Source organism: Octodon degus, unplaced genomic scaffold (genome assembly GCF_000260255.1).
Source record: "Octodon degus isolate 3935 unplaced genomic scaffold, OctDeg1.0 scaffold00155, whole genome shotgun sequence".
In the NCBI taxonomy this organism is placed as follows: Eukaryota; Metazoa; Chordata; class Mammalia; order Rodentia; family Octodontidae; genus Octodon; species Octodon degus.
In genome coordinates this window covers 5,148,061-5,174,622 of record NW_004524731.1, presented here as the reverse complement: position 1 = coordinate 5,174,622, position 26,562 = coordinate 5,148,061, and the positions used below count along the sequence as shown (strand labels likewise).

The following is a 26,562-nucleotide window of genomic DNA, read 5'->3' as shown; positions in this document are numbered from 1 at the left end:
GTGTGCTGTGGGTGAGGGGGCGGTACGTGCACAGGTGTGTGGGCGTGTGCTGTGGGTGAGGGGGAGGTACGTGCACAGGTGTGTGAGGCTGCCTTGCAGAGGAGCAAGTGGTTTAAGCAAATGGATGCCATTGCTCGATTTTCCTGGGAGGCCCAGCCAGAGAACAGCCAGGGCTGGCAGCCTCAGCTGCAGCTAGCGCACTGGCCACCCACCCTCCAACCTAGAGGGCCTCAGTGTGAGCGCCTAGGTGTGTCCTGCCCCAGGCCTGCCACTGCCCTCTCCCCACAGGCCACCAACGGCTGTCCGTGACCAGTCTGCTCGTCTGCCACGGCCTGCTGATGGTCGGCACCAGCCTGGGGGTTGTCGTGGCTCTGCCAGTCCCCCGTCTGCAGGGCATCCCCAAGGTGACCGGTGAGTGGGCACAGACCTGTCCCCAGGACGCTTGAGCATAGGAAAGTCGGGGGTGAGAGTACAAGCAATCCTTGGGAGGCAGTGCCGAAAATCCGAACCTGGCCCTCAGCTTGGCTGTTTTACTTCCATCCTGGAAGCCCACGTCCACCATGCCTCCCTGCCCTCAGGGTCTCCTTCAGCGCATCCGGCTCTGCCACCGTCCTTCCTCAGCCTCCCGGGGCTCTGGGAGTGTGGGCATGTGCCACCGTGTCCAGCTTGTTTCATGAAAGTGTGGCGTGGTCACCACAACCAGGCTCTACTGCCGGAAACCCCATTTTGGACCCTTGTAACGCTTTCTTCAGGCACAAGGAGAATGCGCTGAGGCGTGCTGCTCTGTCACCTCCAGCTGTGCTGTCCCCTGGGGGCTGCAGCCTGTGCGGGGAGGCACCGGGGACCCTTCCCGCCCATCCTCGTGGTAACCTCTGCTTCTGGCTGTGTTCCTCTGCAGGAAGAGGCATGGTCTCCTACCATGCACACAATGGCCCGGTCAAGTTCATTGTCTTGGCCACCACGCCTGCCAAGGACCAGGACAAGCCCAGAGACAGCCCGCCTCCCGGCCCTGAGCTCCCGGTCGAAGAACGAAAGGACATGCCCTCTGGGGACGGGTCCACCTTGGCTCCCAGCCAGGGAGACACCAACACAGCTGTTTGGCTGGGTGCCTGGCCAGGGCCTGGGCCTCAGAAGAGCGGCCTGCCCCCACTGGGGTCACCGAGCTTGTCCCTCGGCTCCAGCTCACTGGAGCATGGGTCTGAGGACAGCAGCATCTGTGACCTCCTGAGAGACCCTGCTGCCCCCACGAGGAGCAGGGCACGGCCAGCTCGCAGGGCCAAGGCCAGCTCGGCGCTGGTGGTGTGCGGGGGCCAGGGCCACCGGCATGTGCACAGGAAAGCGCGGCCGCCCCCCGAGGAGCTGGTGTCCTCTGTGATGGTCTGGCAGATTCCACTGCTGAGTGCGTAGCAGGTGTCGCGTCTGCAGCGCCCTAGGGAGGCGCTGTGCGGTGCACGCCGGGCAGCCCCCTGCCGGCCTCCCTGTCCACACTGCAGCACGCGGCCCGAGGAGTTCGGAGCCCACATGTCCGGTTTCGTGACAGTGCAGTGCTCTCCGTGAAAAGCCCATTGTCTCCGCCTCCACCTGTACTGGTGCCTGCACACCTGGAGAATCTGGGGGATGCAGCGTTGCTATGACCGTGTGGTTCTCTGAAGCTCCAGGGTCCCCAGCCACCCTGTCGAGAGCCAGGCCACAGGCACCTGACTGTCGAGGTGTCCACTTGGGGCAGCGCTGTCCCTGTGTGTGCTGTGTATGCTAACAAAGCACTGTTTTTCTATTGCATTTTCCTACTAAAAGCTAGCAGCCGCCTTTCAGTCACTAGAGTATGTCTGGGTCACTCACACACAACCTGTGCTCTGAACCACCTGGCTCAGTACCTGTCAGCACTGACCCCAGTGGCCCGGCCACTGAGTGCTTCCCGCCCCACCGTGTGGGGGCCTCTCAGCAGGGGCAGTGCATCGGTGTAGCCCCCACTTCCGTGGGCCTGGAGTGGGGTCCACTCTGACCCTCCGTGGAGACCAGCCTGGAACAGACCTCCCCAGAGTGTTGGCCCTGCGGACGCCCCGAGGAACACGCTGGCCTGCATGCCGTGGGCACAGGGCTGCCTCGTGCAAGGAGGCTCCATTGCACTGCCCTGGAGCTTCTTCATCATGTGTGCATCCCGGGTGGTTGGGAGGAAAGAAGGCTGAAGTCGAGCTTCACAGGATGTCTCAGCACTTTACAGATGACGGAGGTTCTAGTATGTGACTTAGCCAGCGTTTGCCGAGTTGTGTGTACTTCTGAGCTTCCTTAAACTGTCAGCTGCTCCCTGATTGCAAAAATAAAGTCATTTTATTTAAAAAGACAGTATTACAGGTTGTGATTTCCTGTGCAGAAGGCCCAGCGGGGCAGGAACAGCCGAGAAAGAGCCAGAGTGGCAGCGGAAGAAGCAGACCTTCCACCGCCCACAGCTCGAGCCAGCCCTGAGCTGGCCCAAGAGAATATTACCACCAGCGGCCTGCTGAGACCAGAGCCTGTCCCCGTGCCCCGGGCCGTGCCTGGCATCCTGGCTGCCCAGAGGTGCGGGCTTGGGGTGGGAGCAGGCACGGAGTGGGCCGAGCTTCACAGCCTAGCAGTACTCACCAACAGCAGCGCATGGGTGTCACCAGTCCCTGCAAGCACAGGGACTGCCCCAGCTCAGCTGCGGGGCTGCAATCCCAGGGGAGCTGTTGCGGAGCTGGGGTCCTCTGCTTCCTGCCGCTGTATGTGTGGGACCGGATGCTCACTCTCTGGGTCCCACACAGGTTCCTGTTCTTCCTGGTGGCATGCTGTGTCACCTTGGCTCCTGGACTTCCTCTCAACACAGGAGACCAGAGCCATGCTGCTTCCTGTCTGTCCCATATCAGGGAGCAGATGCCAAGATGTGAGGACAGCTGGGCTTCATGGGAGCCATGATGTGAGACCCTCCCACCTCCACGCTCCCCAGGGGTCCTTCCTCCTGTAGGCCCTGTGTTCTGGAGCTGCCTGGTGCCCGGTGAGGCCAGTGGGACACAGCCAGATTGAGCTCTCTGAAGCGTCACCTGCTCTGCCCTCAGAGTTCCTGTGGAGTGGGGCTGTCAGCAAACTGCAGTCAGCGTGCCTCCTCAGGATGGGGTGAGACCCCGGGTCCTGGGCGACAGGGACAACGTGCACTGATGGCTGTGGGGGCACTCCTGATCAGCATGCCTTTCTGCAAGTTTCACGCATTCGGGTGTCAACGTGTGACGAGTGTAGAGTGGCCCAGACCTCGCTGCTGAACCTGGCTGGCTGGTGGACGTGAAGATGCTACTCTTCCCTGAGGAGGCTCTGGGAGGTGGATGTTCTTGTATCCTCCCTCAGAGCTGAGCAGGCCCTGGAGACATGGCTCGGCAGCTGTAAGGCTTTCCTCAGGGCCATGCCGTGAGCAGCGCCCTGCACACCCAGCAAGTGGTGGCGCAGGGGTCACCTAGCTCTGAGAAACTACTCTGCCCCCAGTCATGCATGCACACACAACAAGCACATGCGTGCTCACATGCATACACATACTCTAATAAAGGCTGCTCTCCCTCCAGCAACTATTGGACAGTGTTTATTCAAGTGCAAATACAGAGAGGAGGCAGCTGTCTCCCACCCGGCCTCAGGCTCTTTGGCTTCTCATGGCTCTGGGAAAGATTAACCCTCCCCAAGCAGGCAGGGGGGCCCTGCTGAGGTGGATGCCACAAGTGTGCCCATGTGTAGGGGTCTCTCAGCCCCTCTCAGGGCCATGGCAGCTGTGCTTCTGGGCATCTGCCCTGTGCTAGCAGGTAGCCAGGCCAGGGGCTGGAGAGCCGCAGCCTCATCTTTACCCATGACATGAGGCTGGGAAGGCCCTGCCCGGAGTGGTTGCGACCACCAGACACCTCTGTGTCTGTCTGGGCTGGCTTGGGTGTGGCCACTCCAGCAGGGTGTCAGGGCCCCAGCTCTCTGGAGGTCACAGCCAACAAGCCTGGCCACCCTCTCAGCACAGCCTTGTCAGGCTGGGTGGCTGGGATCACAGAGTCCAGGCAGGGACAACAGCGCCAGGCTCGGCCACAATGGCCCAACTGTTCTGTTTGGCATCTGGCCAGGGTGCAAAGTGAGGGAACAAAGCGCTGAGGTAGAGACCAAGCAGAAAGCAGTGGCTTCACGCAGCCCATCGCTCTGAACTCAAGTGTTGTGGGTCCCTGACCAGCTGTGCTGCTGCACGGGCTGGTGGGCTGGAAAGGGGGCTCCCAAGCAAACTGAGGGTTCTGAGCTGGTACCTAGGGCTCCCAAGGGGTTGGATGGGGGAGCTGCACAGCTGGGAACAGCCCTGCCCTTCATGGAGACCCAGAAGAGGGGTGGCCATTTGGGGCTCCAGGCAAGAGCAGGGTGGCGTTGACTGCGGGAACCAGGAGAGCACATGGAGGAGCCGGGTCTGCTGTTGCTCTCAGCTCCAGCCTGTCCTGCCTGAGGAAGCCCAGGACACAGGCCTTGGGCCCCTGGCAGGGGAACCACGGAAGGCTGCAGAGGAGCTGCAGGGGCTCCCCAAAAGGGCTCTTCCCAGGTAGCCCGAGAGACAGGGGTGCCCTGCACGCATTCCCAGCAGAAGCAGAGGAAATGGCTTTCTTTAGGTAAGGGATGGGGGCTTATTTATATTTTTATCTACTCATGAAAAAAGTAGATTTTTCATGTGATTTATGTGATTTCTGTTCTGTGGGTCTCAACCAGGAGTGATCCACCCCATCTATACCAGTAGGGGACACATGGCTGTGCCAGGGCTTTTTTGGCCCTGGCCTGGGGGAGGGAACTCCCGTAGCCACTGGGTGGCCCTGGGGTCAGTGTCCAGGAGCAGTGCAGGGAGCCCACACATCAGCAGGACCCAGGCCGAAACCCAGGCTGGCTCTGGTCCCGTCCCAGAGGATCCATCTGTGTTCTTCACCGTCAAGACCGGATGCACAATTCCTCGTGCCCACGGACACATGGCATCCTGCTGTTTCAGATACCCTGAATTCTCACGGAGGCTGTCTCCGCTGAGCAACGCAGCTCCAGCTGAGTTTAAAAACGTGGGTCTGGGCTAGGAAATGACTGTGCACCCGACAGTGTAGGTGTGTACTTCGTCCACCCTGAATGCTTGACGTGGAGTAAGACAGGAGAGTTCCTGCTCCACGGGAAGAACAGCTCCTGGGCCAAGAGTCATTTTCTCCGCCTCTTCGGACAGACACAGACTGCGAGCTGGGTGGTTGGACCTGTCGAGTTTCAGCGGCCTTTACTGAGGCCCTCCGGAGGACTGGTAGGGCACTCAGCTGTTGCTCTCACTCAACGCCATGGGCTGGGCTCGGTGGGAGATAAGCGCACGGGCGGTCGTTCTTGCTGGGGACGCTGCAGGCCCCAGGCAGTGCAGGGCCCCGCTGGCTACAGAGTGGGGCCGCTCAACATGCCGCTCCCAGCCGTGGGCTCCGGGTACCAGGAGGTCCCCCGGCCAGGGGTCAGCCTGGCAGCAAGTCCTGGTCCTGTAGGCCTCAGCACAGTGAAGCAGCTTGGACACGTGGCGGGGCCTCCATGCCACCACACAAAGGCTCCCACCTCGGCTTCAGGCTCCAGGCTGCTCTCCCTTAGGGTCAGCTGTCGCCGCACGGCCGCGGGAAAGGCCCATTTGTGTGTCCCATGCTGTTCTTAGGCACGGGGTGGCGTTTGCACCCGGACCACCTCACTACGTGTGTGCCTCATGAGCAGGAGTCGCAGTGTGGGCTCAGAGGGGGCTTCCTGGAGGCTGGGAAAGCTGAGCCTCCGAAAGGGTGGGCGTGTCCCCAAGGTGGGCCAGGGGCGGCAGTCCAGGTAAATGAGCGCGCTGCTGAGAGGCTGCTGCCTTTCCGTTCAGCCTCTCCAGGCCCTGGGAGCTGGAGGCCGGCTGAGGCTCTGCCTTTCAGCAGGACACAAGCAAAGCCTTGGGATGGGACAAGGAAGGCACCCGCGCCTCCTAGGCGGGACTTCCGGAGGTGAAGGTCCGGGCGAGGAGGGGGCGGGGTAGGAGGCCACACGGCAATGCCTCCGGGGCACCTTCCCCTCCACGCTCCGCCCCTCTCTGCTTCCTGACCCAGAGACTGGAGCAGCTCATTCACTTTCTCCTGCTTGAGCAGTGGTGTAGGGTAGAGGAAGTGCCCCTGACAGGCTTCCAGGGCCCAGCCAGCCAGGAGCTGGAGGAGGGGCTCTGCCCTGCTTTAGACCTCAGGCTCCCTTCCTGGACCTCCTGTGACCCCGGGGGTCATGTGCTCAAGCGCTGACCCTCTTCCCAGGACCCAGGATCAGAAGCTAGAGCCCCAGAGCACAAAGAACCTTCGCGAGGGCAAAGCCCAGAGCATGCACACACCCAGAGGCTGGGGTTCGCTGAGAGGCCAGCCAAGAGTGACTAGGTGTTTTCCACAGGCGCTCTCCTGGCGCCCGCAGATCTTCAGCTCTAATTCCAAACAGCAGCCAGAAAGAGACTGGCGGTCTGTGTGGAAGACTCCGGGTTTGCCTGCTGGGTGGTTAGATCTTTGCTTACACAAGAAACCTAAGAAATCGCCTAGAGCCCTCTGAACACTTGCAGCCCTCCCCAGGCAGGAGGGCTACAAGCATACTGCCTCCCCCTTGCTGGGGGAGCCTGGACAGGGCCACGTCCAGCGCGCCCACCCTGCAAGCCAGGCCTCGAAGGACAACAGACAGCACTGGGAGACCTTCCTGCTGAGTCACCCAAAGCAGGGCCAGCCAGCAGAAGGCAGGCAGCCCAGCCTGTACAGAGCCCAGTCCTCAGACCCATGCCAGCGGACCCCAAGCGCACACCTGGTGCACCCAGCACTGTGGACATGGTTTTGTGGCTTGAACCTTCTTAAAAGTTTTTGTCTGCAAATACAAAAGGAATCAGGCGTAATGTCCTGAAAGTCAAAACAAGAAACCTGGTGCAGCATCCTGGCAGCCGCTGTACAGGGCGGACGCAGAGCCCTGCGCAGGGTCCTGGGCTGTCACATGCTAGACGGCCCTGAAGCCCAGAGCTCCTCCCAGTGCTCTGTTTAGAAGGCGCCAGCAGGGCTCTGCTCCCTCATCACTGGCTTGCCACTACGCCCATCTTCTGACAGCTACAGGCCGTCCTCGCCCTCTTCCCTGGCCTGAGTCTGCCTCAGTCCCAGGCTCCTCTTCCTGTGCAGACATCAGCCCTACTGAACCAGGTCCCAGGGCTTCGTCTCATCTGGTTGCCTCAGTAAAGACCTTTTCCAAACGGTTCCATTCCTGAGGTGCCATCTGTCTGCAGGACACAATGCAGCCTGCCCCAGCTTCAAGCTGCCAGCCCAGGAATCCTCCCCAATGTGCGCCTTGGGGAGTCTTTTCCACCCCTCCTAATGGAGCACACTTTCAAGGATTTGCAGATACGTATTCAAAACGACTGGAAAGTCAGATTCTTCATAGTCATTTTGTATGCTCAAGATCAGCAGTTTGTTTTTAATTGAGAGTATGCCTGGCTACACCCGCACGGCCTCTGCCGTTGCTGGTCTTCCTTCTCTGTGGCAGCAACGTGATTTAGAACAGATTGGTGTGACAGCAAGAGGCATTCTGGCTGCCAAGGGTCTGGCACGACTGCGGACGCCCACATGCGGGGCCTCACACTGCCTGGCTTGTCCACCTGGGCGACCATGGCCAGTGACCTCAAGCACTTAGCATCTGCCATATCAGGCTACTTTAATAGTTTTGAGAGGCACCCACACACACAGCCCCAAAAGTGAAGGTTTTAGCTTCATATTTAGTTCAAAGCACAAAACATATCCCAGATTGGGGAAAGTCAGCGTGGGGGGAATCAAGCAAAAGCCAGATTTCGGTTCTTGTCAGCACTCTGGATGTCGTACTCAACTCTGGGTTCTTGTGCTCAGGAACCTCTGACGTAGGATCTGCAGCCCGGACCTGTCATTTGTTTGGACAGGCATCACTTCACGTGACCATGGCCAAGCCAGCTCTCCCAGGTGGGTTGGACTCGGAACAGCAAGCTGCCTCCACCACTTATGGAAGCAGGCCCCCTGCCTGGTGTGTGCTGTGCTGCAGACACACAATATGAAACTACTAACATTGTTTGTTTTTTTTTTTCAGTACAAGGGATTGAACTCAGGACCCTGCGCTTGCCAGGCAAGTGCTTATTCTACTGAGCTATCACCCCGGCCCCAACAAAGGACTTCTGTAGAGGAAAACCAGCCAGGGAGACAGACAGCTTAGTAGAATAAGCACTTGCCTGGCAAGTGCAAGGACCTTAGTTCAGTCCCTGGTTCTGCCAAAAAACAACAACAACAAAAAAAAAAGAAAAAAAAAAAAAAGAGGAAAACCATGTGATGAGGCAGGTCTAAGGTGGTAGAGAACCTGGGAACTCGCTTAGGTGGACATGAGGTGGAACAAAACTATGGTCAATCAATGAGATTATAAGCACCATTGCTCAGGAAAAATTGATTAAATCCAATACCAAATGTGGAAGCAAGTCACTAGCAAGTGGGCACAAATACGGAACAGGGTCTCTTCCTGTTGTGGGTTGGGTTAGTGACGCATTTGCGCTCTTTCAAGGTGATTGATACCTATTTAGAATATCAGTTCCTGCTGCCCATCCCTGGGGAAGTAGGTGGCTGCATTTCTTACTCTTGCCTGGAAGTCTGGCCCATACCAGGAGTGTCTGTCTTTGTGTGTGTGTGTGTGTGGCCAGCTCAGCCCACCAGGGGGCGGGGCTGGCTGGCATGTGGTGCTGGGGGATAGAACCGCGGTCCCTGTGCTTTGCCAAGCTTGTTCTAAGTAGGTGCTTTAGACCACTGAGCCATCTCACCAGCCCCAGAAGTGTCTGTCTTATTCAAAGTTGCAAAGTCACCTTGTCTTCCATCCTGTCTCCTTGAGGGCGTGGCCCTGTCTGACTGCCTATAATATTTCTGTCTAATTCAGCTGTCTACAACAGAATAAAATGGGCCAGGAATGTAGCTCAGTGTGAAGCCCCTGGCCTCATTACCCAGTATTGAAAAAGTTATTTTAGGTGTATTTTCTGGGGAAGAAAAGGTTTACTAGGATTAACAGTAGTGCACTAATGGCTTACGAAGTTGGTGACCGCACTACTTCCATGCCAAGCACTTACTGCCTCTCGGGTGGTACTGAAGGACACCTAGACCATTGAGTGCCTCTGAGCCACAACAGAAGTCTAGTGGGGGGGGCAGCTCACAGCTGAGCTGTTCTCTTTCTCCCTTCAGATCAGCATAGAAGGGGCACCTGCAGCCAGGTCCTGTCTGTGGTCCGCACTTCCAGAATGACGTGGCTGGTGCACATGCCGTGTGCACATGGTTGGCATCGTGCGCCACCCATCCTTGTCCTCAGTAGTCTTAGGCACTGCTGCCTGAACATGAGGTCCTTGGGTGCTGGCCTCCAGCATATGTGGGAACTGGACTCTGGGACACAGCCACTCAGAATGCAGGGAGAGGCTTTCCAGAGTGCACAGGTGGAGCTCCTGGGAGCTGCAGGGAGTGAGGGGCTGCAGGCTGCAGACGGAAGGAGATGGCTTTTCCTTTACATGGTACAGACCGAATTTCAAAGGCATCAGTGAACCCTGTTTCCAACTAGTACACATCTAATTATTTTTCCATGCCAAGGAGCTGGAAGTGCTTATAACAATTGGCTCTATTCCTGGCAGTTATTGGAACTTAATTGTAGGGGTTGGCAGTACACAGAGACCTGTGGGCTGTTAAAAGCACTGGGCGAGCTCTCTAAGGCCCAGCAGCTGCACCTGCTCCCCACAGGAACAGACATTCTCTTCCACAGGAGGAAGCTGAGGACCAGGGCCCTCAGGCAGTCTTCCTCTCGTGCGTCGCCCAGGGGCAAGGCAGAGCAAGAGGTGAGTGTCCTGCCAGGAACACAGTGGTCAGTGTACTTCCACTGGGCCCAAGGGGACACTAGTACCCTTCATACAGGACCATGCAAAAGGTGGTGGAGAATTCCAGCAGACAGTCATGTGGAGGATGACGCCCCAGTCTGTAGCCCACCTGTCAGGGCCAGCGCTGCTCTGTGGCCCTGGCTGGGGTCTACATCTGGGCCAAGAAGACTGCAGTGGCATATTAGTAGGCCTTTATCAGTTATTTTTGCTAGGTGCAGGTGCTCTGCTCAGAGCTGAACAGATGCGCCTTAGGCTTTTGGGTTCCTGCTTACAGACAGATGGCGGGCTGCTCCAGTCATCTCATCCTGGGCTCCAGGCAAGGATTTGACTGTCTGGGACGGAGGGGACCCTTGCCCAGAGGGCTCTTCCCCCCACCCCAACTGGGGATTGAACTCAGCAGAGGGCTCTTCTGCGACTCTCTGCCTGCTGGACCACAGCCCACCTTAAAAATAAGTCATTTCATAGTGGGAATACACGGTGGCACCCACACAGTGCACATCTTGGCGAGGCAGATGTTTTGCTTTATTTTTTTTTCTTCCTTCTAAAAAATACCCATGGTGAGCCAAGAGTGCGGGGGTGAGGTGGGGGGCAGGTGCCACAGCCGTGACATCTGCAGGGGCTCGTCAGGTGGGGAACCTCCAGCGCCCAGCCCAGTCCCTGACTCTTCTCTGCCAAGAATGGTCTGAAGGCGAACGTATTCTCCACCAGAGCGAGTGAGCGAGCGGAGAGGATGCACTAAGAGGCAGGCTGGCATTGTGGACAGAACGCCCTCTCAGTGAAGCTCCATGGGGACTATTTCTCCACGAAGGACGCTGTTTCACTGGAGTTAGCCGGCAAGTTCTCAAGCCCAGAGTCCCCAGTGTACTCTAGGGCTCTCAGGGTCCATTGGGGCTGCGGAACCGCGAGGCCGCGTCCACAGCGTCCCTCCCGCGTCCCCGAGCCCGCGGGTGGGCGGACTCGCGCGTGCCCGAGCAGGGCGGGAGCGCGCGGAGGCCGGGGACCCTGCGGTGCCAGCCCAGCACGCGACGCGGACGCGGCCCCAGCCTCACACAGGTGCGGAGGGAGCGCGTGCGCACGCGCGGGCCGCGTCCGGCTGGGCGCGTGGAGGGAGAGCGCGGCGGCGAGGTAGGGGCGGCGGGATGCACGATCCAGCAGGCGGGCGGAGGCGTCTCTCCCTGTCCCCCCTGGCTCCGGGAAGAGGAAGGCGCGCGATCGCCCCCGGACGCAACAGTGGAGCAGGCGGAGCGGGCCTGGGGTCCAGGCCGCACCCCAGCCCCAGTGAACCCGGCCGACTGGACCGGCGCGGTCAGCACTGCTCAGGGGGCGCGTGGGAGCTGCGCCCCGCTCCACGCCACACCACTGGTGGGGGCCGGGGCCAAGGCCGGGGAGGGTCGGCCAGGGGTCCGGGGCTGGGGTTGGGGCTGCGGCCAGAGACTGGGACGGGAAGGGGGAGGGGGCCGGGACCCGGGCGCCATCTCGGCTCCGCGAGGAGCCCGCCGTATGCCAATGAGGAGCGAGCCCAGGCCGCCGGACCCCGCCTCCCTCCCGGGCCTCCCCGGCGGGCCCGCCCCGGAACCGGGAACTCCCCTGCGCCCAGCTCGGGAACCGAAAGAGCTCAGTGCCACGGCAGCCCTGACCCAGTCCTGCCCTGGCGCTCCCTGCGCCTTCTGCTTCCCGACAGCTGCAGCAGCGGTTACCCAGCTGGGGGTTGGGAGCTCGGTTGTTCCCTGAGCCTCCCACCCCAGTCTTGTGCTTTTATTAGAGTCGTCGCCCCTGGAGTGCCAAAGGTCAGAGATGCAGGCGCTCCGGGTGTCTCGGGCTCCACGCAGGGCAGGATTCTGCTTACGTGTTTAAGGCAGTCTTGGGCCCAGGGAGGCAGAGAACAGAGGTGTGGATCTCAGTCCAATGGCAAAGCCCCGGCTTGGTGCCTGTGGTACCTCCGGCCTCTGATGTGGCCCTGAGGTGGCCTTCCGAGCACTTTGCTCAGAGAGGGTGGGAGACCTGGAGGGATGACTGGGCTTCACCCAACAACGTCACTCCAGGCCGCCCCTTTCTTGTGACGCAGCTTCACGTGTTCAGCAAAGTTTTGACAGTGGCTCCGGGAAGCCAAGTTTATCCTGCAGTCTGCTTTCCCGGATTTCTAGATTTTTGCTGTGTTCTGGAACGCAGAACCCTGTGGTGGTGGGTGCCTCGGTTTGAGGTCACATTTCAGCATTTCCTAAATGCCAGCAACAAGGTTGCTCAGGAACCAGGGCTTCCTGCACACCTGGAACCACTTGGCTGGAGCTGGGGTGGGCCAGATGCTGGCACAGAGCCTGGCCTGGTAAGTCACCAGCCGCGGATGCCCTACCCTGAGGCACCGCATGGCCTGGAATGTCTGATTTTTCTTGGAATTACTGTGGTTATGCTGAGTTGACATTTGCAAATAATGAGCAGTGGGCATCTTTTAGACTGGAATTGAAACTTTTTGGAGGTTACCTTTGCCAGCACCTGGGTTCCTGCATGAAAGGATCAGGACCAAAAAGGAAGCTACTCCATGTGGCCACAGCACTCCCTGCCCAAGAGTCTGCAGTTCCAGTGGGGCAGCGATCTCCAGAAGCCCCTGGCTTGGATTCAGGGAAGTGGCTGCTTGGCTTGAAGCAGGGAATTCGCAGTGGTGAGCTCTGGGCAGCTCCGGCACCCTGTCTGTGCCCTGGACTGGCTAGGCAGGGTCCTGGAGCTGGGCTTCTTCCTGAGGCGTCTCTGTGGCTAAGTGCTGTGCCCTGCAGAAGCTGGGGAGGTGGAAGCCAGGCCTTTCTCCCTGAGGAGCCTGCCCTGTCCCCTGTGGTCTAGGGCTGCCTGCTGAAAAGGATGGGGACCTGCACTCGGCTGCATTCCTGCCCCGCTACAGGAAGAGTACATGGAATGGAATGCTCGGCAGGGTGTCTCTGGGACGTGTTCTGCCACCACTGCCCTGGGACACCAGATTCCAACCTCCCATGAGACAAAGGGCAGCATCACCAAGGTGCCCTCATCCTCTGTGGTGTCAGACTCAGCCAAGGTTCGGGCCTTGTGCAAGACATGGAGTGATGGAGCCTCAAGCAGTGCCTGGCCTCCTCAGATGCCACTCCTGTGGGTGTAGATGCTGACCGCTGGGACTCACCCTAGCCCCAGAGGGATAACCCCCTTCCCCAGACTGGTCAGGGCTCCTTGAGCAGCGGAACCAATGGCCATGTGTATGTGCATGCGTGTACGCGTGTGTGCGCGTGCACATGTGTGTGCATGCACGTGTGCAGAGGGAGAGAGACTTTTTTTGTGTGTGGTACCCGGGGCCCTGCACTTGTCAGGCAAGTGCTTACTCTACTGAGCTATCTCCCTAGGTCCTGAGACATTGGTTTGTGGACTGGCTGACTGTTGGTCTAAGGAGTTGCCTCCTGCAGCGGTGGCGGTGCAGGTCCAGACCTGCAGGCCAGGGAGCAGGTGCCGTGGGTGTGACCGGTGTGCCCCTGAAAGCTCATCTGGAGGCTGTGTCCTGTGAGAGGTATTGGGGCACCGAGGGGGCACGTGCCTCTCCTGCACAGGGCAGACGGGTCTGTTCTCTGAGCTGGACAGACCACCAAGACAGTGGGTCCGCCGGGGTTCACCTCTGCACCCTGCCTGCTCTTCTCGTGTGGCAGCATGAAGCCCTGGCCAGAAGCAAGCAGATGCCGGTGTGGTCCTGGACGCCAGCCTGCAGCCGCCGCCGCCGCCGCCCCTGTGAATCCCTGCCTCTAAGGAAGCATTTCCAGCATTGGGTGCTGCAGCAGAGGGGCACGTACCTGGAAGAGCTGGTGCTGCGGGCAGCCTGCGGCATCTGGAGACCGAATTCCCTCTTCTTGGGTGCCTTGGAGCCTACCTCTTAAAGCTGTCACCTGGCTACGTGAGGCCCACCCCTGCTCCTCCCAGTCTGCTAATTTGAATCTTAATCTCAGGATCTCCTCTAAAATAACAGTGCTTGACAGTGACACAGACTGGGTCTGACGAGGGGGACGGTGGCCTCTTAGAGTGGATAGTAAAGCTGGGAGACGAGGTGGGTTCTGCAGCAGTCCTGACCAAAGCAGCTGATGCGTCCAGCCTGGCTCTGGGGCAGAGGCCGCCCTGGGCTCCTGGTCCACCCTGGAGTCCTTCCTCCCCCCGCCAGTGCCTGTTTTGCAGCCAGGCCCTTTTTTTGCTGGTAGTACCTGCAGAGGGCAGTGTGTGCTGTGTGGGCCCCAGGCTGGCGGAGTGGTAGCCTGCACAGTTGCCTGGCACTGCTGGTGCTCTGCTGGGTTCATGCCACAGACAGAGGCACCCCCAAATCTCACACAGCTGTCCCTGGCCTCAGCAAGCTGCTGTGGAAACAGCTCTTCCCTCACCCCCTTTCTTTCTTCTTTTGGCAGAGCCGGGGATTGAACTCAGACCCTTGCGCTTGCCAGGGAAGCGCTTATTCTACTGAGCCATCTCCCCGGCCCCAGGAAACAACTCTTAAATTTCTGAAAGTCCCATTTTTGCTGAGAGATGTGGCCAGGCCTTGGTGGCCTCTTTCCAACCATGTCAGGTAGTCCAGAGCCCAAGGGGAGGAGGACCTGCCAGCCAGAGTTGGATGCATCCTCTGTCCTGAAGCCCTCCTGGGAAAACTGACTTTCAGCCCATCATGGCCTGGCTCCTGGTAGCTGTAAGGTGTTCTCTGTGGGCCTAATGGTGACCACAAGGCAAAGACCTGCAGTAGGTGCAGCCAGGAATCAGAGCAGACCATTGGGGCAATTGCCTGGACACAGAAGTTGACAGATGAGACAGGAGCAAGGCTGCAGACACCAGAAGCCCTGGAGGAGCTGTAGCAGGAGCTCTCATTGGGACCCGATCACCTGTAGTAAAGTGGAGGGAGACGCTAGCCCAGGACGCAGAGAGCTGGGTACACTTAAAAGCAAGGTGTGAGTCCCTTCCCCCTCAGGGATGCCTGGCCTGAGAAGACTAGGCATCCAGGCTGGGTGTGGTGTAGGGATGGAAACTGCAGAGGAGTATGGGAACCTCAGGACCCAGGCAGAGCCATGCTCATTAGGGGCCTCCAGTGCCTGGGGGTGGGGCTTGGCCAGGAGGGTGTCAGCCCCCACAGTCAGTGGTGGCCTGAGGGGGCATTTGTGACCTGAGTTCGAGTCCCTGCCACTTGCCAGCAGAGCCACGCCTGGACCTGTGCTTTCCTTAGGCTCAGCCAGCTCTTTGGGTGCTGAGTAGTCCCTGCTGCAGTCTGCTGCAGCGAGGAAGACCTGCATGGGTCTGTGGTCACCTGTGTGTGACATCAAAGCTCTTGGGGGACTGCTGCCCCGGAAGGTCCTCCAGGTGGCCCTTAGCTGGGGCTCTGTGTATGGTGGTCCTGGCCTTGGGATGTTTATACACAGTGGTGCACTGCTCTGCCATGAAGGACAGATTTGAGTCATCATAGAAGGTTGGGTCTTGAGGCAATAGCATCACCTTGAGGTGAGCCAGACCCTGAGCATAAGTGTCACATGGCTTCTCCTACATGAGAAATGCAAATGAAAGGTAGATGATGTCTTTCACACCTGGGAACAGACCAAGACACAGAGAAGGGAGAGGGAGAAGCGCATAAGTGACATTGCATGGTAACCGCGAACTGAAGTCTTCGCCCTTTCTAACCTGGAACGTCCCTTTGAAGAAGTCGTTTCGGCCAGGGTATATGTCCTGGGACAGCTCAGTCCGTCCTCCATGTCCGTGACAGTACACAGGCATCGTGGCCCAACCCTGGGACCCATCCATTGGTGACCCTGCACACTGAGGGAGTCCTAAGTGCCTGCCGCTGCCTGACCTGTGCTGGGTTGTCCGTGGGGCGCCCCTGCCTGGTGGGGTGCTCAGCCCAGGTGGCTCACGCTTCCAACTGCAGCTTCTTTCAGCCTGCTGTCCAGGGTGCCCCAAGGTACTTCAGTCACACCTGCCCGCAGTGATGACTTGGACCAGGACTTTGCAGACACTTGAGGATGGTGGCATCCTGTGTGTGCCCCCCCCCCCCCGGGGCCTCAGTGAGCCGGGGGTGATCTGGGCATCTGTCTGCTGTATGACTGGTCTGGAGTTGGAGCCCAGGAAGGGCAGGTGCTTTGGATTCAAAGATGCTGGCTCACTCAGAGACCTGGAACATGCCTTCTGGTGTAAGGGCACTCGATGATCTCTGTGCTTTGCTTCTGTACGTGGAGTCTGACTACAGGGATCTCCCTGGCTTTGTAGCCAGAAATGGCCAGGGGAGCCACCCTGGCCTTGTTCTTGCTGTAGGCCAGGCTGTGTCTGCTTCCTGGAGAGCAGCTCTTCCACGCCTCTGCTCCCTAGAGCCGCCTTGGGTGTTATTACCAGCAGTGGCAGGAAGCCAGGGTGTCGTTACCAGGCCTGCTGCTGGGTGCGGGTGTGGGCGTGGGTGTGTGCTGCGGAGCCCGGTGGTGTGCGCTGGGGCAGGCATGCTGCTCACCCCCATCCCCGTGGCTGCAGACCTGGTCCTCGGGAACTTTCCTGGAGTGGCCTCTCCCCGGGGGACAGAACATGGGGTGCTGAAAAACCACCACCATTTCTAATTTGAGATAATGTGGGTATCTGGTGACCTGGGGTGTGCGAGCTGAGGGCTGAGGACATTCAGGCCTGGGTGTGCCAGACACAGGGCATGCTGTAAGACCTGGGACAGACCCAAGGGCGCTCCCACACCGCACCTTGCCACCCGGACCCAGAGGGCAGAGACCCTGTGTGCCATGTGTGGTGCGGGTGTCTGACCATGAAGCCTGTCCTGCGGCAACCTCTGCACACACGTGCCCCGGGCTTTCCCAGGGTTCTGGTGTTGAAGAGCCTGGCTCTTCCTGCCTTCACCCAGGTGAGCTGTCCAGGATTCCTGCCAGGCTTGAGCCCTCCCTGCAGGTGGAGCATGGGAACATTTCCCAAGCCCAGCAGGGGCTCCGCCACTGGCCCTTATTGCAGGGCAGGCACTTGGAAATAGTGACACATGACTGCAGGACTCCTGCACCCAGGAGAAAGCAAGTGTCGTCTGTATGTCCCCAGTCCTCTGAGGACCATAGAGGGGGGCAGGGCTGACCAAGGGGTCAGGGGCTGGAGAGTGAACACCCAGGGCAGCTGGAGCTGAGTGCACCCAGGATGTCCTGAGACCTAAGGGTGGGCTGTGAGATCTTTGCATGCAGCTCTGCCTGGGGCCTCTGTCAGTCTCCTCCAGTGAGGCTCCCTTCCATGTGACCTGCATGAACCCCTGAAACTCCAAGAAGGCGGTGGCTGGGGTGGCTGGGCTCTGCTCTTGCCTGTTGCTGAATGGGCTGAGGACCCCTGCCCAGCAGAGCAGCTTCCAGGCCCAGTGTGTAGCACAGAGGAACATAGAAGCCCGGCGAGGTCAGAATCAGCTGCCAGTCCCAGCCTACCCTGGCTGAGATGGACCCTCAGCAGCAGCAGGCAGGAGGACGGAGGCTGTGAGGCTGGGAGTTGGGGGGGGGCACGTACTAACCAAATCCCCGATAAACGGCAGATGCCGCTTCTCATTTAATCAGTCAGCACCCCACTACCAGACACTCTGTGTTTCTATGCTGCACTATAAATGCTCCCCAAAATGCTTGCCTTCAGTCTGCCTGCCAAGCTGTCCCTGACCCTCAGTCCCTGGAACCAGCTGGGTGGGGATCATGTCAAAAGGAAACTACCTCCTACACGACGCTGGAGGCTGGGGCTGTGGCACCCTGTACTGTCTGATGTCCTCCCAAACCATGCTCCAGGCTCTGGCATGCAGGGCAGGTAGGGCTCGGCAGGCCCCTCCCAGCCCTCCCAGTGCATGCAGTAGCACTGGCTGCTTCCCTTTGGGCTGAGAGCCATCTGACCTTGAAGTGCAGCATTTGGTGCTTAGCTGAATGCACACCATTTCATCCTGCACGCAGATACAGCCCTGAGCCTCCTTGAAAGGCATTTGTTTTGTGTGTATGGCCCTGGGGATTGCACGCGGGGCCTTGTGCATGCTTGGCAAGTACCACTGAGTTACATGTCCAGCCCCTAGCAAGTTTCTAAGATGAGGCTTCCTTATGTTTTCTGTATTCTTGTTGTTCTATCTTCTTAGCCTAATTTATTGGCTTCCCACTGACCACATGAATCCCGGGGCCTGGGATCTGCAGTGGGGCAACACCATGCCCTTGCGTCACTGTAAAAGTTGGTCTCCAAGCACCTACGCCACAGAGATCCAGGCAAGCTTCCCAAGTCTGCTGACCTAAGAAAACAATTCGGCTGCTACAGCTATTTGAAAGGATCATTTTTAGCAGCTGGTGTTAGTATCATAAAGTATGACGTTTATGTTAATATGCTAATGTCCACATGAAATACATAAGCTAATGTGCACGCAAGGAAGTCATATACTAGTTTTGTTTTGAGTTCATATGAATAGTGAACTAGAAACTTTAAGCAATTTTTTTGCTGAGGCATTTTATATAAAGTTCAAATGTCTGTCCTGCAGGGGATAATGCCACACACGCTGCACTCACCGTGGCTCTGACAGTCCCTGCCTGCAGAGCTGAAGGAGCTGCCCATCCTCCCAGCAGCCTCTGTGCTATGATCCTATCTGCCACTGACCCCAAAAGTGGTGCTGGGGATAGAGTGAGGTTCGTTTAGTGAGAAAACCCTCCCCAGTGCTATGGCCAGCCCAGGGGCTCATCAAGGCATGTAGCAGGATGGCAGAACCTCTTGGGGAACTGAGCCTGGAGCCCTCCAAAGTCCCGTGCTCCCTGCATAGACCTCAGCAGAACAGCTGACATCTTGGAGTTGTCAGAGGAAGCTTTGCTGTAGTAGTCTGTTTTAAATCGTAGACAGCTTAGGGCTGTCATGGTTTAGGGTCTTAGGAGCACGGTTATTCCAAGTATTCCGGCGTAGCCGCACTGCAGGGTCATGGCTTGCTGCAGAGCATGCTGGACAGGATGTGGAGCGGGAGGCTCAGGCTGTCTCCACACCTGGGTGATGTGATATGCATACATGCATGGTGGGTGACTCCTCGGTCCGTGCTAAGGTGAAATCACTAACAGGTCACACCAGGAAGAAGAGGGGTCATTGTGACCTTGGGAGGCCTCGTCCTGCTTGGGTACAGTCTCTTCTGCAGGGCACCCAGAGACACCCAAGCAGCAGCTATCCCCAGCGCCAGGGCATTGGCTTCTGGAAGTGCCGTGCTGCCCCAAGGGGGGGCCCTTGCTGTGTGGCCCCAGCTCTGCACATGGTTGCTGCAGGGCTGACATGCCTGACGGTGGTGTGGCACTGCTGGCTTTGTAATGTGGCAGACAGGCCCTGCTTGCCTGCTGGATGACAGAGTGCAGAAGGTCCTTGACTGGACTCAGGAGCAGCTTTCCTGGGTTAGCTGCAGGGAGACCGCAGCTGTGCTGTGCCAGCCCACTAGACACTGAAGCGACATGTCTGCTGGGCCACACTGCAGGGCAGCAGTGTGAGCCCCGGGCAGGAGGGAAGCCCAGCATGAGGGGCTCAGCAGGCACGCTTTGGGGGAGGCTGAGCTCTGCCCGCCCTCACTCCCCAAGTGGCAGTGAGCACCAGGTGCTGGAGCACCCTTCCTGCATGGCAGTGGCGTCTGCAGAGCACATCCCCGCTAAGCTTCCACCTGCACCCAGCAGCCCCGGACATAGCTCTTGTCTGGCTTGTTGGTAGGACGACAGCAAACATCCCTACAGAGCACTGGCTCACGCTCTCACTTGAGGCTGGGTACTCGAGGGCAGCAGGAGCCCACTCCTCCACGCACCCCCTTCAGGCTCTGGTCCCCCTGGCTGGGTCAAAGGGAGAGAAAATGCTGTGTGATTCTGAGGCCTGTGGTCTCCTGTGCTTCCCTGAAGCTGTGTTAGTACGATGTGTGCTGAGGGCTGTCCCTGGCTGATGCTACACTCGGGCTCTTGTGTCCGGAAGACACTCGCCGCTGACTGTCCCAGTCTGGACTCTCCCTGTGGGACTCCAAGGAGAGAAGGGCCCTGAAGCCGGGGTGCCCTGCACCACGTCTCCACATGCATCCTCACATCCACCGAGGCTGCATGGGCCCTGTCAGGTCGGCCGCAGCTGAGTCAGCACGCCGGGGCATCGTGGCCTGCTGAGCCCCCTCTGGGACCAGTCTCAAGGACCCCCGCTGCTGCCCTGTACACAGCACAGCTAAAGACAGTGGTGGGCAGGGAGGAAGGGGACTGAGCTTGTCCTCCACCTCCAACCTGAAACCTGCATTTCACTGCCGAGGGTGACAAGCCTTTTTTGTGACGGTGGGACACTGCCCATAGCTCCATCCGGGGCACTTGTGGGGCCTAGATTGCCATTGTGAGAAATCAGCAGCGGGTGCTGAGGGAAGGACCCAAGTGCAGTCTCAGCTGCCTTGTGTGTGGTAGACACACATTCCCTGTGCACACGCAGGCCTGAGTTGGCCAGGACCCTGGAGGCTCCCCCTCAGGCTAGGCAGCTGCCAGCGCCTGCCCACCTAGCAGACTTTTGCTGTGCTGGTGTTCCCTTCCCTGCAGGCTCCTCTGCCTTCCTGTGGTTGCTGTCCACACTGGCTTCTCTTCTTGGACGTCTAGGTGGCTGCGTGATGGCTTCTCTGAGGTTCTCAGGGATGCAGTTCCACAGGAGCTGAAGCCCCTGGGATCCTCCCCGAGGTGGGCAGCAGTGAGCTGTCCCTGCTCCTCCCACAGACTCTTGTATCCCTGTTGACAGAGCACACGGCCCAGCTGTGGTGCCTGTCCCGGAGTTGCTGACTGTCCTGCTGCCTGGTGGGAAATGAGAAGCTGCGGAAGGCTGGCTGCTTTGGGCCCACACAACTAGCAGTTCTGTCCAGCTCTGCCTGTGTCTTTAAGGCCAAGGAATGTTTGGGAATGCCTCCTAGCCCCCTACACTTGAGAGGAGAAGGGAGGGGACACTAAAAACAGCTGGGCAGCAGCCCTGGAACTGGCTGGGGGGGGGGATTTAGGTAGATTCTTTTGACACCACACCCCCAAGCCCGGAGAACAATGCAAATTGAGCCCTTTTTTTTTTTCCTCCTACAAACAGGAAGAAGAGTGCATGTTTCGGAAATGCTGCTGTCTGACACAGGAAGTCAGGAAGGCTGCTGGTAACAGATGAAGGCTGCAGAGGTGTGCAGAGATCACTTCCTGACTCCACCCGCCTGGTGCAGTATGGGTTTCCTCAGGTGACCAGCGTGGGTGCCCGTGCTCAGAGCCCAGGACACAGGGGATGCCCTCTTACTGACCTTTGCCTTAACACGAATGAGAGTCACAAGGAACAGAGTCTCTGCGGCAGCCCTGTGCCAACACCAGCAGGACACGCCCTCCCCCAAGGACGGGAGAAAAAGTGTGGACAGAAGTGAAATCTGATTGCGTGCCAGGAAAGCGTGTGGATCCCGGCACTCATGGAGAACACAGTGTCCTGCGTCCTCTACCCCGGAGAGGATCATGCACGCGGGGCTCCAGGAGAGGGCAGCCTGCCGCCGCCGCCCCCGCAGGATGCAGCCGCAGGGGAGGGCTCTGCGTCTCTGTCCCCGTCCCCGGCACAGACACCCTGCAGCCTGCGCGCGTCCCTGTGTTTCAGCTCCGGGGAGGAGTCCCCGCCGCAGTCGAGCGCCACCGCCGAGCTGGACGCTGCGGACTCCCCGCCCTCGAGCGTGGTGCAGAAGCAGTGGGCGGCCAGCAGGGCAGGCACCGTGTCCCTGGGGGAGCGCACGACCCCTGAGGACCCCACTTCGCCGGAGGAGCCTGTGTCACAGGAGGATCCTGTGTCCCCAGAAGTTCCTGCGCGCCCCAAAGAACTCGTGTGCCCCCAGAATCCGGAGTCCCAGGGAGAGTCCGCGACCCCCGAGGAGCGTGCGCGCCAGGAGGACCTTGCGGCGTCCCTGGACGAGCTAGGGGAGCCCCCGCCGGTGCCCCCTGGTGTCGGGTCCGCGCACGGGGAGCCCGACCTGGTGCTTGAGGTGTGCGGCTGCCGGCTGCGCGCACACAAGGCGGTGCTGGCCGCGCGCAGCGACTTCTTCCGTGCACGCGCATCGCGGGACGTGCTGCGCGTGCAGGGCGTGAGCGCCGAGGCGCTGCGTCTGCTTCTGGCAGACGCATACGGCGGGCATATGGCGGGCGTGCGCCCCGACAACGTGGCCGAGGTGGTGGCCGGGGCGCGCCGCTTGCAGCTGCCTGGGGCCGCGCAGCGCGCCACCGAAGCCGTGGGGCCGCAGCTGACTCTGGACAACTGCTATGAGGTTCTGAGCGCCGCCAAGCGGCAGCGGCTGGCTGAGCTGCGCGACGCCGCCTACCGCTTCATGAGCGACCGCTACCTAGAGGTGCTTCGCGAGCCCACCGTGTTTGGGCGCCTGTCGGGCGCCGAGCGCGACCTACTGCTTCGCCGCCGCCTGTGCACCGGTCGTCCTCGCCTGCTGGCTGCCGCGCTCCCGCCCGTGCCGACTGGGGAGCGTGCCGGGAGCCGCCCACAGAGTCCTTCTGGGGATGCGGACACGCGCGGGGACGCGGCCGTCTACTGCCTGGCCTCGGAGGCCGGAGGCTGGCACGCGCTCACGCGGCTGCCCGAGGGCGCTGCTGCCCGTGGCTGCGCCGTGTGCGTGCTCTACAACTACCTTTTCGTGGCGGGGGGCGTGCTCCCCGCGGGTCCCGACGGCCGCGCGCGCCCCTCGGACCGCGTCTTTCGCTACAACCCGGCCACCGACCGCTGGGCCGCCGTGAGCCCGTTGCGCCAGGCACGCTCGCAGCTGCAGCTGCTGGCCCTGGATGGCTACCTATACGCTGTGGGTGGAGAGTGCCTGCTCAGCGTCGAGCGCTATGATCCGCGCGCAGACCGCTGGGCTGCTGTGGCGCCGCTGCCCCGGGGTGCCTTCGCTGTGGCACACGAGGCAGCCGCCTGCAACGGCGAGATCTACGTGTCAGGGGGCTCGCTCTTCTACCGCCTGCTCAAATATGACCCGCGGCGTGACGAGTGGCTTGAGTGCCCATGCAGTCGCAGCCGTGAGCGCTCGGCCGACATGGTGGCACTCGATGGCTTTCTCTATCGCTTTGACCTGGGCTCAGCACGTGGTGGGGAGGAGGGCGCGGCGGGGCCGGGTGCCATCAGCGTGTGGCGCTACCACTGTCTGGCTAAGCAGTGGAGCCCATGCCCCGCGCGCCCACCACCCTGTGCGTCCGGCTTGCAGTCCTTCCGCTGTGCTGCGCTGGACGGCGACATCTACTGCGTGAGCCGCACGGGCACCTGGCGCTTCATGCATCCTCGAGACGGCGAGCCTGACGGCCACTTTGACCCTGAGCCCCTTGCGGGAGCCCTGGACGTGAGAGGCGTGCTGGTCCCTTTTGTCCTCAACCTGCCGGAGCAGCCACCAGACCCAGGGGAGCAGGGTGCTGCCTAGGTTGGGGAGTTAGAAAGAGAGGGGTCTCTGGTGGGACTCGGGGAGGAGGAAAGGTGGAGAGAGTAGGGAAAGCTGCTGGCTTCTGCGACCTGTGGCGGCGACCTGTGTTTTGAGGGTAGATACTTCCAGGCTACGTTGCAGTAAGTACCACCACCTCCCTCCGCTGCACTCCTGCTTGGGTTGCTTAATGGGGCCAGTGACATGAGGATATGTGCAGTTAGCCACAGTTGGGGAGGGGGGAGGATGCTACACGAGGAGGGAATGGGGTCACACACGGTTTTGGGGTGCAGTGAGGGGCTCAGGTGCACTCCAGCCTGTTCTGCATGCGGAGGAGGGGCTGCCAGACCTGCCGGGGTCTCGCCTCACGGTGAGAAGCAGCCGTGTAACCACAGGGAAGTTGGTCGTCATTCTCTGTTTTGCTTTTGGCTTGCAAGGTTTAACATCATAACCGATGAGCTCCGTGGTTCAGCAGAAAGCTCTTGCTGCTGAATGGTCAAGTTTGAGGCCTCAGCCCCTTTCCAGAGGCTGACTTACTGGTGTTCCTGTTAAAGTCTTTGGTCTCCAGTGGGATGGTAGTGCCTGAGCAACTGAGGCCTGGTGGGCACACACCTGGGTCCCTGTCAGACGGAACTGATGCAGTGAGCCACGGTGCCTGGCTTGCTGCCTTCATCCCAGGGCTCTGGTGAGCAGATGTCCCCGCCTGCCCAGAAGTGGTTGTGTCCTGCAAGAGGCTGCCCCCTGCCCAATGCTGCTGTTCCCCAGAGGAAGCTAAAAGCCTTCTGCAAATGGCAGGCATGTCTTGCATCCACTCTTAACTGAATCCAGTCATGTTCCTGCTCCGAGGGACCAGGACTCACTGAGGAGCGCACTGAGGGCACAGTGCGACGAAGCCAGTGGACTTGAGCGTGGTTTGCTTGCTAACCTGGGGGCGGGCCTGGGCATCTCTGTAGACATCAGTGGGGGTTGGGAAATAGGGTGTGCTTTCTGAACAGTTCGTGGCTGTGAAAGGCCTCTGCTAAGTGTGTTTAGAAATGATGACTCATGCATGACCCGGGGGTGGCACTTAGGGTTTTGGTTAGTGTTTCCTGGGCCTTGTAGGCTTGCTCAGCCTTACACACAAGCCAGAAAGATAGGCTGGTCACCTGGGTAATCGTTTTAGGAAAGAAAAACAGACCTGCTTGCCTGGTAGGAGTATGCTAGAGAAGTAGGCTAGAAGGAATCCTTGCAGCAAAAGCCAACAGATGACACTGTTTTAAGGAAAAGTACGTTTTATATTGTTGTACATTTTTTCTGTAGAATTTTATTACTGATGCTAAAAGTTTTTTATATGAAATGGATCCAGACTAATAACTTCATTCCTCAGATATCAGGTCCATGCAGTGCTTTCATGAGGAATCCTCGGACGCTCACTGTTGGGATGGTGGCCCTGGGCAGGCAGAGAGCCAGCAGTGGCCAGCCGCACAGCAGCATGCCCATCGCTGTCACTGTGGTGAGAGGAGCAGCTCTCGTGGCAGACACTGGAGTCCCCGGGACTCCGTAATCTTGTGGCGAGAGATCTGAGGGCTGGGGGAGGGATTGCCATTGATGAGTGTCCATCTGCCCATTTTCAGAATGGATAGGGTATTAAATGGCATGTTTCCAGATAGTGACAGGCTCGTGAGAACAGAGCCAGAGGCCCGCAGCACCACTTGTTTTGTTCTGGGGCCAGCCCCTGGGTGCGGAGCAAGGTTTACACCCATCAAAGCACCGGATAAGCCACACCACCCTCGTCCTGGTGCAGGAGCTGGGGGGGAGGTGGCGCCGTGGAGACACACCCCACTGTGTCCAGCCCTGTCCAGGGACAGTGAGGGTGGACATACTCCTGGCTGCCAAGCAGTGAGAGTCCAGAGGCCTGATGCAGCCCTTGTAAAGGTGACGCAGTGCCCTGGCATCTCCTGGCCCTGGAAGGGCAGAGCCGTTCTCTGAGAGGATGATGCAGCTGACACTGCAGGTTCCTGGGGAGCCGACAAGTGGCCACTGAACTGTTGAGCAGGAGTCTAGCTCTGCACTGCTTTGTTTCTGGCCTGTGGTCATGCTCTGTCCCAGGAACCTTGGCCCGCAGCTCTGGGTCTGGTGCGTGGTGATTTGGTTTCCACAGCCTAAGTGGCCCTTCTTTCTTTGCCTTCAAGAGAATGAAGCACACTGTGGAAATTCATTTGCAGCTTAGTGAAAACTCTTAATAGTTTTACTACATGCATCTAGTAAGAGATGAATCATCTGCTCCACTCCCACCAGTTTCACTGTTGCTTTAGTACATCAGGGCTGAAGAAACTTCCTGTAGAATGTGGAAGCTGGGTGTCTTTGAGGCCTTTTGGCCTGCACTGAGGTCCCAGTAGGTGAGAACAGAGCCAGTTGTAGCCCTAAGGCAAATGTGAGCCACAGTGCCCTTCAGGCTGGCTTTAGTGAGGTGTTTTCCTTAGCTTGCAGAAAGCTTCATTTTGAAGTTTAAAGGCCAATTTTGTACCTTTCACCTTTCCTCTGGAAGATTTTTCTTGACAGCGATGACTCGGGCTGGAAGTGGAACTGCTCCTTTTGGCTGCGTCTGGCTTTACTGCTGTGACTGTTACTAGTCATGTCCTCCTTGCTTTCTCCTCATCTGCAAAGGGGTCTGGGCTGTAGGGTGTTAAAGCCCTGGCCGGAGGTGTCCTGAAGGTGCTTTGAACAGCTCTGTGGGCTGATCTGTGGTGAAGGAAAGGTCTAGATGTGTGGGCACTTCCACCAGTGCCTGGTGACTCACTGGTACTAACTAGCACTCCCACGCTGCCCTTTCTCCAGATGAGCTGCTTAGGGCAGAGCTCTGGCCAGCTGCTGCTGTGTGTAACATGTTTACTAATGCTTGAGTTTCAACACCCTGAGCATCAACGCTGTGAACCTCATGTGTGTGCCCACATGTGCAGAATGAAATAAAGCCTGTGGAAGACTCTGTGCTCCTGGACTCTTGTCTGCGCTGCACTGCCTATGGGGCCAGGCAGGGTCTCCCTGCGGGTTGGTGGAGGGAGCTCACAAGGGACAGGGACTGCGCAGATGCAGGTGCCCCGCATCCCAGCCTACCCATCCCTGGCTGGCGGGGTCCCCAGCCCTGTCTCCTGCAGAGTGGTCTTCCCAAAGATGTGCATGCTGCCTGTGGCCTTGGGGGTACACACTTAGGATCCTGAGGGCCCAGCCAGGGGGCTCCCTACGCAGCCTCAGGTTAGGAGAGCTTCCTGGTCTCACCATGGGGGCT

General features: G+C 59.2%; 2 protein-coding genes across 15 annotated transcripts in view; both read left to right on the top strand.

The window, feature by feature from the left end:
- Positions 1–2,502, top strand: part of Arhgef10 (Rho guanine nucleotide exchange factor 10) — a 103,981-nt gene extending 101,479 nt beyond the window's left edge. For 6 of the 10 annotated variants that reach the window (XM_023702617.1, XM_023702625.1, XM_023702618.1 and 3 more), the window contains 2 exons: positions 289–411; positions 899–2,501. In XM_023702617.1, the coding sequence (XP_023558385.1) occupies positions 289–411; positions 899–1,407 (632 nt within the window). In that variant the 3' untranslated portion in view covers positions 1,408–2,501. Of the gene's footprint in view, positions 1–288; positions 412–898 lie in introns of all 10 variants that reach the window. The other 4 variants (XM_023702622.1, XM_023702621.1, XM_023702623.1 and 1 more) reach the window with 3 other exon arrangements.
- Positions 2,503–9,806: 7,304 nt separating this feature from the next.
- On the top strand, positions 9,807–26,257 carry Kbtbd11 (kelch repeat and BTB domain containing 11). Of its 5 annotated transcripts, none has more exons than XM_023702635.1 (3): positions 11,017–11,035; positions 20,954–21,036; positions 21,223–26,257. In XM_023702635.1, the coding sequence occupies exon 3, from the start codon at positions 21,312–21,314 to the stop codon at positions 23,298–23,300; it is 1,989 nt and encodes a 662-aa protein (XP_023558403.1). In that variant the 5' UTR covers positions 11,017–11,035; positions 20,954–21,036; positions 21,223–21,311; the 3' UTR covers positions 23,301–26,257. The 5 variants fall into 5 exon arrangements, with proteins under 5 accessions (XP_023558401.1, XP_023558399.1, XP_023558403.1 ...); XM_023702634.1 differs by having other exon boundaries at positions 20,954–21,092; XM_023702633.1 differs by lacking the exon at positions 11,017–11,035 and adding an exon at positions 9,807–9,871 and having other exon boundaries at positions 20,954–26,257.
- Positions 26,258–26,562: the final 305 nt, after the last annotated feature.